We start from the raw sequence: 12,182 nt of genomic DNA, 5'->3' as shown, positions 1-12,182 counted from the left end.
GCACGCTTCCCAGGGGCTGTGCATGCTTCCCAGGAGTGTGCATGCTTTCCAGGGTGTGTGCTCGCTTCCCAGGGGTGTGCACGCTTCCCAGGGGGTGTGCACGCTTCCCAGGGGTGTGCACGCTTCCCAGGGGGTGTGCACGCTTCCCGGGGGGTGTGCACGCATTCCAGGGGGTGTGCACTCATTCCAGGGGGTGTGCACACTTCCGGGGCGGTGCACACTCATCCCAGGGGGTGTGCACGCTTCCCAGGGGGGGTGCACGCTTCCTAGGGGGTGTGCACGCTTCCCAGGGGGTGTGCACGCTTCCCAGGGGGTGTGCACACTTCCCAGGGGGTGTGCATGCTTCCCAGGGGGGGTGGTGCACGCTTCCCTGGGGGTGTGCACGCTTCCCAGGGGGTGTGCACGCTTCCCAGGGGGTGTGCACGCTTCCCAGGGGGTGTGCACGCTTCCCAGGGGGTGTGCACGCTTCCCAGGGGTGTGCACGGCAGCTGCATCCTGGGGCAGTCGGTCACCCCAGCCTCTTCGAGGACCACCCCAGAATGGGCGGTTGGCTCTGGGGGATAAGGGGTATCTAGCTCCCCTGAGGACCTGGCTAATGACGCCAGTACAGAGGCCGGAGACCAAAGCAGAGACCCAATACAACGAGGCCCAAGTGGCCACCCGGGGTGTCATTGAGCGGTGCATTGGACTGAACTTCTGATGCCTCGACTACTCCCGTGGAACCCTGCGGTACTCCCTCCGGAGGGTCACCCACTCTGTCGTGGTCTGCTGTGCCCTCCACAACCTCGCACAGCAGCGGGGCGACGAGCTGGAGTTTGGTGATGAGGAACATATGCCCACCTCCGAGGAGGGGGAGGAGGAGGAGGAGGATGATGAGGTGCCGCTGGAGCAGCGGGAGCTGGAGGACGAGGCCTGGGGAGGGACCAGAGGACCAGCCGGAGGCTGCAGGACAGACGGCAGTGGCGAGGGTCTGGCAAACCTGGAGGGCCAGGGAGGCCCTCATTCTCGCCCGATTCACATAGGACATGGTCTGGTCTGTCATCGATGCCTTACCCACACCCCACACCCATTTCCCATCTCTCAGGGCCGGTGTTTCATCGCTCCAGGTGCTGGGACTGTGTCCGCACCTTCCGCGGGTCACTGTCAAGGGTGATGATGATACCCACAGAGAGCTGTGCGCCAGTGCTTCTCAATCTGTGCCATAGTCTGCCCCCTGCCTGTGTGCTGAGCGCTCACTCACACCCATCACCTGCACGCGGTGTGCCCAGGGGGAGGGGGATGCCTGGAGAGATGGGCCAAGGGTTCAGAGGTCACCCCGCATTGCGGAAGAAAGTGACAGAGGCATCATACTGGTTATGCACAAAGGTATTTAATGTGTCGTACAATGCCTCGATCTCCCGATGCTGCCGCAGCCCCCTTCCCTCCACCCTCCTCCCCCTTAGCCTCTACCTGCACCCCCCTGTCCTCCCCTGGTGCCCACACTGATCCTTGATGTGCTCGGCCCTCCGAGCTCTACCACTACTTTCGAGGTGTTTCCCCAGGATGTACGTCTGAGGTGGAGGCAGCCAGCTGCTTACCTCACCCCGTGGCCTTCGACGGGGGCTCTGGGACGAGAAGGCCCCGCCTCACTTGTCGACGGCAGGTGCACAGCCGTGCCACCCTGTCCCGTGTGCTGACTGCGCGACACGGCCTCATCAGAGGGGTGGGGCTCAGGGGAGCTGGTGGGTACCATCGCCACTCCATGGGACGGGTCCGGGTTGGCACCCAGCATCCCCTCCTCCCGGTTAATGCCCACAGGGCCCCGGAGTTCACCTTGGGACAGCGGGCGGCTGGATCGAGTCCCAGCTGCCCCTGCATCATCTGGCTCTGCCAGTCCTGGCGGATCCCCACGGTCCTCACCGTCGTGTCGACGCCCTCAGCGATGCCCCTCAGTGATCGGGCCACTCTCTGCCCTGCCCATCTGTGAGCAGGACATGTCCCACAGAACCTCATCAAGGTCGGCTGGGTACTGGGTCACATCCCCCAGCGAGTCGGACATTCTGCCGAGACCCTCAGCCATGGCCGTCACCGACTGCGCGATGCCTTGGACACCTTCACTCATGGTGCCGACATCGTGCACCAGGCTCTCCACTGAGATCTCCACTCATTGCCAGTGCCACCTCCTGTGCCCGGAGCATCTGGGACTCCTCCCAAATAGGTATTGATCTGCTGGAGCGATGCTGATATCTCCCTCTGAATGTCCCGGCTGCTCCCGATCGTCTACATCACCTCCGGAATAGCTCTTCCAGAGGCTCAGCATCAGACTGGGACCCAGCTGGGTCCTGGGATCCAGCAGAACTCCGACTGCTGTCCCGCCCGGGGCTTCCTGCCTCCACCTGATGTACATCAGCAGCAGTGTGGTGCTCACCAGATTGTGCCCCAGAAGCCTGACTCGAACATTTCCCACCTAGTTGTGTAAATCTGCACTGGTGGAGGGTGAGGATGACAGTTGGGGCTCCTTGATCGTGTCTTCCTCGGAGCTCTCCTCCGAGGTGTTCTCCTGGGAGGTTGGAGAGGGAGCCGCCCGGGATGGGCCGGCTCCGTTGGCTGGAGGACCTGCGGGAGAATGGACTTGTGGTCAGTGGGAGGGATGGGTCAGTCAGTGAGGCAAAAACTCATGTTTGACAGGACGTCCAGGTGGATCGCGGTGGCTCCTCACCTCTGCAGCGTCCGCCAGCCTCCGCGTTGGTGACTGCCCTGACCTCGGCCACACCGGTCGCCCCTGCCCGCTCCTCGAAGGAGGCTGCCCTGTGGCTGACCCTCTGGGATCCTCAGGGGAACAGGACATCCCCCCTGGCCTCCACCGTGTCCAGGAGCCCCTCCACGTCAGCATCCCAGAATCCTGGGACTGGTCTCCTCAACGCCATTGTTGCGAGCTGGCTGGGGTTGGCTGAGCAATGCAGCTTAGGTGCTAGTAAGATTCACCTTATCTCTCGCTCATAAATAAGTCAGTCCGGTTGAATGAATTGCAGTAATGTTTATTTATGTAAGAACACATGTTGGTACATTCACACAAAATTAGCTGGAAAATACTTTTTTCCTGTGTCTCTCGAAATGTTCTTGAGACACCAACAAGTGGAAGCAAAAAACTTCAAGATAAAAGTGACTTCAGATTTACAAAATTAAAAGTCATTTCAACAAGGCCTTAAAAAGTAATTTTTAACCAATGCTCCAAGGATTCTCTGACGGCTATAATTTCTCTGCTAATCAGTCAGATGGATCACATTCTTAAGAGAATCCTTATCTGGGTTTAGCCCTTACTTAGTTTCATTGGTTCTAATTCTCAGCTGAGACCCCCTTGATTCGTTCAGGAAAGTGTCAGTCACTTAACAGGCGATTGGTTAATTAGACAGTAATCAATTACTCCAAATTAATTAATTAACTGTCCCACGACTTTTGGCCCACGTTCAAACTCCCTACGTCACGTCTGGTCTCAGTTACGATATTGTTTTAAGCTTGTCGAATGTACCTTCATATCAGAACTTGTAGGGCGGTATTCTCCCCCCTCCCCCCCCCCCCCCCGCCGGGTGGGAAAATCGCCGGGGCGCCGCGCGAATCGCGCCATGCCACCCCGACCCCCGCACGCGATTCTCCCACCCCCCGAAACCAGCGGCGCGCGAATCGCGCCGGGCCACTCGGAGAATCGCCACAAACGGCGAGCGGCAATTCTCCGGCCCGGATGGGCCGAGCGGCCGCGCGTAAAGGGCCTGGTCCCGCCGACGCCGTCCACACCTGGTCGCTGCCGGCGGGTACTCGTCGCGAAGGCTTGGGGGGGGCGGCCTGTGGGTGGGGGAGGGGGGCTCCGTTCCCGGGGGTGGGGGGCTCCGTTCCCGGGGGTGGGGGGCTCCGGAGTGGCCTGGTACGCGATCAGGACGAACCGATCGGCGGGCCGGCCTCTCTGTCAGCGGGCCTCCTTTCTTCCGCCAGCCAGCCTGGATCCATCCGCCATGTTTGTGCGGGGCGGCCTGGGGCAGGACGGCCACCGCGCATGCGCGGGACCCAAGGCGCCGCATCTTTTACGCGGCTCCAGGTCTCTGACGCCGCGCCCAGGCCGCGCCCCCGTAAATCGCGCGACGTCCCTGCTCTCCCCACGGAGGGGGAAGAATAGGGGTCTGGGAACGGGCGCCGATGCCGAGGTAAAACACTCGGGTTTTTACTCCGGCGTCGGCACTCCCGTTGGGAGAATCCCGCCCGCAGTGTATTATTCGTAACATTCGAGACAGTCATGGACAGTATTCAAACGGTTATCACTTACTCATATTTTACAAATTCAGTCATTTTCAAGAATCATTTTAGCTAATATTTTAAAGAAACCCCCCTCTATAATTGTTCAATTTAACAGTGTTCCTCGACCTTGTTAGCGGGGGGGGGGGGGGCTAGCAAGCGTAGTGCCGGCCAATCGACAGACGAGCCTTCATTTACGGCGAAAAGCACATGGGGCTCGTCAAGTGGGCCAATTAACGTTGAATAGCTCTGCCGGCCTCATTGGGCTGAGCGTCGGGAAGCACGCGGTAATTTCCACTCGCTGCAACACTTAGACATTTTACTGCAGAATCCCGTCCATTTTCTGATATTCACTATTCAGTGTGTAACACACTGTCTGATATTCACTGTTCACTATTCAGTGTGTAACACACTGTCTGATATTCACTGTTCATTATTCAGTGTGTCACACACTCTCTGATATTCACTGTTCACTATTCAGTGTGTAACACACTCTCTGATACTCACTGTTCACTATTCAGTGTGTAACACACTGTCTGATATTCACTGTTCACTATTCAGTGTGTCACACACACTCTGATATTCACTGTTCACTATTCAGTGTGTAACACACTCTCTGATATTCACTGTTCACTATTCAGTGTGTAACACACTGTCTGATAGTCACTGTTCACTATTCAGTGTATAACACACTGGCTGATATTCACTGTTCACTATTCAGTGTGTAACACGCTGTCTTCTTTTGTGAGGGCCACAAAGAATCCAGCACAAGTTTGTAGAATCAAAAGAAATAACTTTATTTACAATTACATATATACAACAGCAGTACACAGCCACTGCGCTCTCCTCTCTAGCTGGTCCCACACTGGCCAGCTCTATTTATGCAGGTGACTCTGCTAATGATTTCTCCGCACTCCTCATTGGGGGATCTCATACTCTAAGGATTGTGGGATTGCCATTAGTCCCCAGCCAATAATAATCTGGCAGATTATAACACTTATATTCACTGTTCACTATTCAGTGTGTAACACACTGTCTGATATTTACTGTTCACTATTCAGTGTGTCACGCACTGTCTGATTTCAATCATTATTATCTAGTGTGTAACACACTGTCTGATATTCACTGTTCACTATTCAGTGTATAACACACTGCCTGATATTCACTGTTCACTATTCAGTGTGTAACATACTGTCTGATATTCACTGTTCACTATTCAGTGTGTAACACCCTGTCTGATATTCACTGTTCACTATTCAGTGTGTCACACACTGTCTGATATTCACTGTTCACTATTCAGTGTATAACACACTGTCTGATATTCACTGTTCACTATTCAGTGTGTAACATACTGTCTGATATTCACTGTTCACTATTCAGTGTGTAACCCCCTGTCTGATATTCACTGTTCACTATTCAGTGTGTCACACGCTGTCTGATATTCACTGTTCACGATTCAGTGTGTAACACGCTGTCTGATATTCACTGTTCACTATTCAGTGTGTAACACACTGATATTCACTGCTCATTATTCAGTGTGTGACACACTCTCTGACATTCACTGTTCACTATTCAGTGTGTAACACACTGTCTGATATTCACTGTTCACTATTCAGTGTGTAACTCACTCTGATGTTCACTGTTCAGTGTGTATCACACTCTCTGATATTCACTGTTCACTGTTTTGTTCGCACCGCCTGCCCTTGGCTTGCCCTCAGTCCTTTCTCAACTCCATTTGTGTTTGGGGCTGAGTGACGAGGGACCAGCCAAAAGAAGTAGGAAAATTTCACCCTGTCCACATGATCAGCTAATGTTCTGCCAATCACGAGTAGTTAGAGTGTCTCTGGCTCTCTGTTGGGAAGCACTGATGAACAGAGTGTTGGGGGCTGCGATGTTCTCAGGGAGTCCGCTTGTGAAAGCTGTTAATATTGATCGGTTGTGCAAGTTAGTCTGACAACCTACGGCTGACAACTGGTCAGCTGGTAGAATGACCCGGTGTCACTCCCGAAGTGTATTTGAAGCACAGGGGTGCTGAAGAATCCTGACTTAGTTGGCGCTGCTTCATCCCAACTCAGGTCACAACACAGCCCTCACCAGGCCATCAAACACGGGGCTGTCTCTCTCGCACACCTTCAAACATCAGCGAGCTCTCCTTTCTCATTGAAAACCCGCTCGGTGCTGTTTGAAGCTCTGATTTGATCTCCTCACACCTGCTCTTACTTTGGTGCATTTAAGGGGCAGCTAGCGAAGGGGGTGAGGATGGAAGGATATCGGATTGGCTGCAATGAAGAGGGTTTGGAAGGTGCCCAGGTGGAGTTTACACACCAGCATGGTCCAGGTAGCCTCTTTCTCGCCTGTAAATCATGTGGTCAAAATGGCTCCTTGAGGAAAACTATTCTGTGCAGAATGTTCCCCTGGAATTTAGATCAGGTGCAATGACTATAGAGGTTACCTCTTTCGAGAAAGGAGGCATGCTGATTGTCCAAATGCCACATTTGATAAATGACTTTCTTTCTACATAAGCACATTGTATGCTGTGTGCAAACAGTGCAGTTAAGGATGCCAAACTTCATCTCTCCGTGTCTCTCTTTCCTCCCCGCCCTCTCTCTCTTGCAGTTAACGAATGGCTCCTAAAATAATAACAGACAATGTTTATCCAGAATTTAACCCTGACGAGATATTCCTGCTGTGATTATTATTGCGAGGATTGGAGACGGAACCACGGCCAAGCTGGAGGGGCGTTTATCTTCTACAACCAGCTTGGAGAAACAAACTTTTGATATATTCGCGGATGTCGTCAAACACACCTTTCCGTCGCCAGGAAACAAAGATATCTGCCAAAATACAACTAGATTTAAAAATATTAATTTTGGAGGGTGGGTGTGGGGGGGGGGGTGCAATGAGATAAATCATTTAATGAGTACTGTGGTTTTGATACTTTACGATTTTGAAGGGGGGGAGAGAGGAATTGAAAATCAAATCTATAAATCTTAATGTAGCTGCCTAAGCTCCAACTAAAATAAACCAGAGAGACTTTAATGGCCTTTGTATATATGTGGACTTCACGTTTGCTAATGTCAAGATGGAAGGAAATCCACCAGTGAAGTGCTGAATTGTGTCCTGGGTGCAAAGCTGGAAAAGCCTTCATCCCCATTTGCATCATTCAGGTCAGTATCTGTATCCAAACCAAATAGTAAAAAGTCTTCAGAATCTGGGGAGAGGAGGGGTGAGGCAGGGAGAGGAGACGGAGGGGGGAAAGGGTATACCCTTCACCCCCCCCAACACCCTCGCCCCAATCCCGGCCAACCCACCTCTACACCCCCAGCCAGCCCCGCCACTGAGGTCAACGTTTGCTTCAAATAAATTCAATCAAAGAGTCAAACCTACACGGAGCTAATCTTGTAAATATTACCACTGGGGTTAGAGGGGTCAGAAATTAGAGAAATAAATTTTAACTGATGTTTCAACCAGTGAAACCAGTGATTGACGCACACTCGGGTACAGACTGAGCTACTGCCTTTTTATGTTGTTTACAATGTTCATACACTGTGTTTGGTTTAATGTCAAGAGCTCAATAAATGTGTTTGAAAAATTGATCTGAGGCCAGTAGGTGTTTATTTGCACGCCGGGGTCAAATGAAGGAAACCATTAATATCTCCCCTGTCCCTCCTCACACAGGTAATCCCCAGACCAACATTCTAAATTGGAAAGCCCTCACAATGCCTGGTTAAGTAGCGTTCCCCTCTTCCTGCTTCTCTCACAGAGCACCTCAAAGTATTGAGCGAACATCATCACCAGGAGGCAATATCTCATCCCCTGTCCAACTTCAGCCAAGCAGAAGGCCCCTGGTGAGCTCCTCTCTCAACCTGTGGCCCAATGTGTCTCAGGGTCCCCATTCCACAGATACCCATCTATCATGGGCAACACTCCCAACCCCGTTCCTGCTCACCTGGTACCTGGTCCAGCAATGCCTCAATTTTAAAATTCTCACCCATGTTTTAAAATCCCTCCTTAGCCTCTCCCCTCCCTCTTTCTGTAATCTCCTCCATCTCTCCAATCCTCTGAGGAGTCTGCGCATGTCCAATTCTGGCCTTGTGTATCTCCCTAGTTATCATCTCTCACCATTGGCTTCCAGGCCTTCAGCGACCTGTGCCCGAAACACTGGAATTTCCTCCCTAACCCTCTCTGCCTCTCTCAACCTCATTGGACACGCTGATTTAAGCCAATCTCTTTGACCGGGCTGTTGGTCACTTCCCCTAATACCTCCTTCGGTCACCGCCTGTCAGCCCCGGTTGTGAGTGTATCGGTGAAGCACCAGTTGTGTTTTGTTATGGTAAAGGTGCTGCAGAAATGTTCGGCTGTTGGTGAATATCCTTCAATCTGAGGCTCCCGCAGTTGAGGTTCCTCCAGGTCATTTCTGGCTTCCAGTCAGTAACTGCCCAGGGAAAAGATGCTCGATGTGTTGATACAAACATGCCCCATTGCTCTGCAGTGATGTGTCTCAGAGAGTCCTGGGATTGATTACATAAGAACATAAGAACTAGGAGCAGGATTAGACCATCTGGCCCCTCGATTCTGCTCCGCCATTCAATCAGATGATGGCTGATCTTTTGTGGATTCAGCTCCACTTACCCGCCCGCTCACCATAATCCTTAATTCCCTCATTATTCAAAAATCTGTTTATCTTTGCCTTAAAAACATTTAACGAGGTCGCCTCAACTGCTTCACTGGGCAGGGAATTTCACAGATTCACAACCCTTTAGGTGAAGAAGTTCCTCCTCAACTCAGTCATAAATCTGCTCTCAATTATTTTGAGGCACTGCCCCCCAGTTCTACTTTCACCCACCAGTGGAAACAACCTCCCTGCTTCTATCACGTCCATTCCCTTCATAATTTTATATGTTTCAAGAAGATTCTCCCTCATTCTTCTAAATTCCAATGAGAATGGTCCCAGTCTACGCAGTCTCTCCTCACAAGCCAATCCTCTCAACTCAGGAATCAACCTCATGCATCTCCCCTGCACCCCCTCCAGGGCCAGTACGTCCTTTCTCAATAAGGAGACCAAAACTGTACACAGCACTCCAGGTGTGGCCTCACCAGCACCCGAGACAGCTGCAACCCTGCTTTTAACCTCCATCCCTCTGGCAATAAAGGACAACATTCCATTCACCTTCTTAATTACCTGCTGCACTTGCAAACCAACTTTTTGTGATTCATGCACAAGGACACCCAGGTCCCTCTGCACAGCAGCGTGCTGCAATTTTTCACCATTTAAACAATAGTCCATTTTGCTGTTATTCCTACCAAAATGGATGACCTCACATTTACCAATATTGTACTCCATCTGCCAGGCCCTTGCCCACTCACTTAATCGATCTACATCCCTCTGCTGTCTCACTGTCCTCTGCACACTTTACCACTCATCATAGTGCCAACTGCGAACTTTGACACATTACACTTGCTCCCCAACTCCAAATCATCTCTGTAAATTGTAAATGATTGCAGTCCCAAAACTGATTCCTGAGGCACATTACTAGCCACTGATCAAGAACCAAAAAAAAAAACATTTATCCCCACTTTTTGCTTCAGAGATATCCAGGAGGCAGGATACGGTGCCAATTCCCAGCATGTGCCTGCTGCCCTTCTCCTGCTACATGTTGAGCTTGTGGGTTTGGGAGGTGCTGCCTAAGGAGCTTTGGTGTGTTGCTGCTGTGCATCTTGGGAGTGTGGGAGGTCTAGGACTAAAGGACGTAACCTTAAAATTAGGCTCAGGCACTTGTCATGATGTGCACTCATGCACATAATGAGATACAGACAGGCAATGACGGACACCCAGTACAGCCAATCAACACACAGGACAGAACACAACCAATCACCAGGCAGAACACTAGAAGGTGGTCTTCCACTATAAAATACACGAGGCATCAGCACTCTGCCTCTTTCCACTGGTGACAACTGTAGTGACAGTCAGGGTGTATATATCAGTGAGCACCTTCTACACGTGGCTCAGAGCTAGTCTGGTCTAGTTAGTTATAGTAAGCACGCTTAGAGTAGTAGAGTGTCAAACCCACAGCGAACTGTGTGCTTAACAAGTTCAATAAAGCATATTGAACCAACACCAAAGTTTGGAGTCTACTTTCAAGTACAACTGCATCCAGTTGCAGTCCGTGTTACCCCAGGGTGAATAACACAACAGCGCTCAGGAAGAATGTTTTCACACAAAGAGTGGTGGAGATCTGCCCTCAAGGTTCAATTGAAAATTCCAAAACTGCGATTGATAGATTTTTGTTCAGTGTGAACGTTTACAGAACCAGGAAGTAGGTAGATAGAGTAAAGATGCAAATTAACCGTGATCCAATTGAATGGTTGAACAGACTTGAGGGCCCAAATATCTTCCTCCTGTCCTATCTCCCAGGATCTGATCTAAAAGTATTATCCAAGTGAGAGTTAGCGACTGAATCAGTGTCAACCACACCTGGACAGTGGCAGTTCTAAAGATTGTACACCAGTGGTGCAATGATGAAGATTGTACACCAGTGGTGCAATAATGAAGTGGAAGCAGCAATGATGGGAAACTGGGTTTCAGTACTCACGGCCATTCGGCCCATCGAGTCTGCACTGACTCTCCGAAAGACCACCCTATCCAGGCCCACTGCCCCACCCTACTCCTGCAACTCCACCCTAAGGGGCAATTTAGCACGGCCAATCCACCTAACACGCAGATCTTTGGACTGTGGGAGGAAACCGTAGCAACCGGAGGAAACCCACGCACACACGGGGAGAGCGTGCAACCTCCACACAGACAGTCGCCCGAGACCGGAATAGAACCCGGGTCCCTGGTGCTGTGAGGCAACAGTGCTAACCGCTGTGCTACCCTGCCACCCACTTGAAGAAGCAGAAAGAGGCACTGGGGAGGATGCAAAAGAGATTCACGAGGAATATATCAGAACGGAGAGGATATATCTATCAGGAAAGACTAAACAGACTCTACCCTGGAGAAAAGAGGAGGCTGAGGGGTGAGCTGGTGGGGTCCTTAAAATTACAATAGGGTTTGATGGGGTTGACTTTTTTTTATTTGTTCATGGGAAGTGGGAGTCGCAAGCTGGGCCAATCCCTAATTGCCCCTTGAAGGAGGCAGTATAGAGTCAACCACATTGCTGTAGGTCTGGAGTCACATGTAGGCCAGACCAGATTTCATAGAGCATAGAACCATAGAGCTAACAGTATAGAAGGAGGCCATTCGGCCCATCGAGTCTGCACCGGCTCTTGGAAAGAGCACCCTACTTAAGCCCACGCCTCCACACTATCCCTGTAACCCCACCTAACCTTTTGGACACAAAGGGGAAATGTAGCATGGCCAATCCACCTAAGATGCAGAACTTTGGACTGTGGGAGTAAACCGGAGCCCCCGGGGGAAACCCACACAGTCACAGGGAGGAAGTGCAGACTCCGCACAGACAGTGACCCGAGGTCAGAATTGAACCTGGGTCCCTGGTCCCTGAAGCTGTGCTAACCACTGTGCCACCATGCCACCCTAAAGGACATTGGTGAACCAGATGGGTTTTTATGACAATCGACAATGGTCACCATGGTCACCAATAGACTTTCATGTGCAGTGCTGGGATTTGAACGTGGCTCCCAGAGTGTTACTCCAGATCTCTGGTTTACTAGTCCAGTGACAATAACACTATGCCACCGCCTCCCCATAGACCACAACAAGGAGCCATCAGTGTAAGATAGAATCCTAATAAATCCAACTGGGAATTCAGGTAAAAGTTCATTACCGGAGAGTGGTGAGATTGGGGAACTGGCTCCCACACGGATTGGTTGAAGTGATGAGTATCTGTTGAAGGAGAAGCTGGATACATGCAGGTAATAGAACACAGAACATACAATGCAGAAGGAGGCCATTCGGCCCA

The 12,182-nt window shown here is 51.3% G+C and overlaps 1 protein-coding gene across 2 annotated transcripts in view; it reads left to right on the top strand.

Moving 5' to 3' along the window:
• The window catches only part of ca10a (carbonic anhydrase Xa), a 689,036-nt gene extending 681,177 nt beyond the window's left edge, over positions 1-7,859 (top strand). For both annotated transcript variants that reach the window (XM_072483835.1, XM_072483836.1), the window contains one exon: positions 6,880-7,859. Coding sequence is in view for 1 of the 2 variants with exons in the window: in XM_072483836.1 (XP_072339937.1) it covers positions 6,880-6,902 (23 nt within the window). In the remaining variant the exon portion in view is untranslated. The remainder of the gene's footprint in view (positions 1-6,879) is intronic.
• The last annotated feature ends 4,323 nt before the right edge of the window (positions 7,860-12,182 follow it).

The sequence above is a fragment of the Scyliorhinus torazame genome, chromosome 18 (assembly GCF_047496885.1).
Source record: "Scyliorhinus torazame isolate Kashiwa2021f chromosome 18, sScyTor2.1, whole genome shotgun sequence".
Taxonomy (NCBI): Eukaryota; Metazoa; Chordata; class Chondrichthyes; order Carcharhiniformes; family Scyliorhinidae; genus Scyliorhinus; species Scyliorhinus torazame.
The sequence above is the reverse complement of the archived record's forward strand: the minus strand, read 5'-3'. Positions and strand labels throughout refer to the sequence as shown.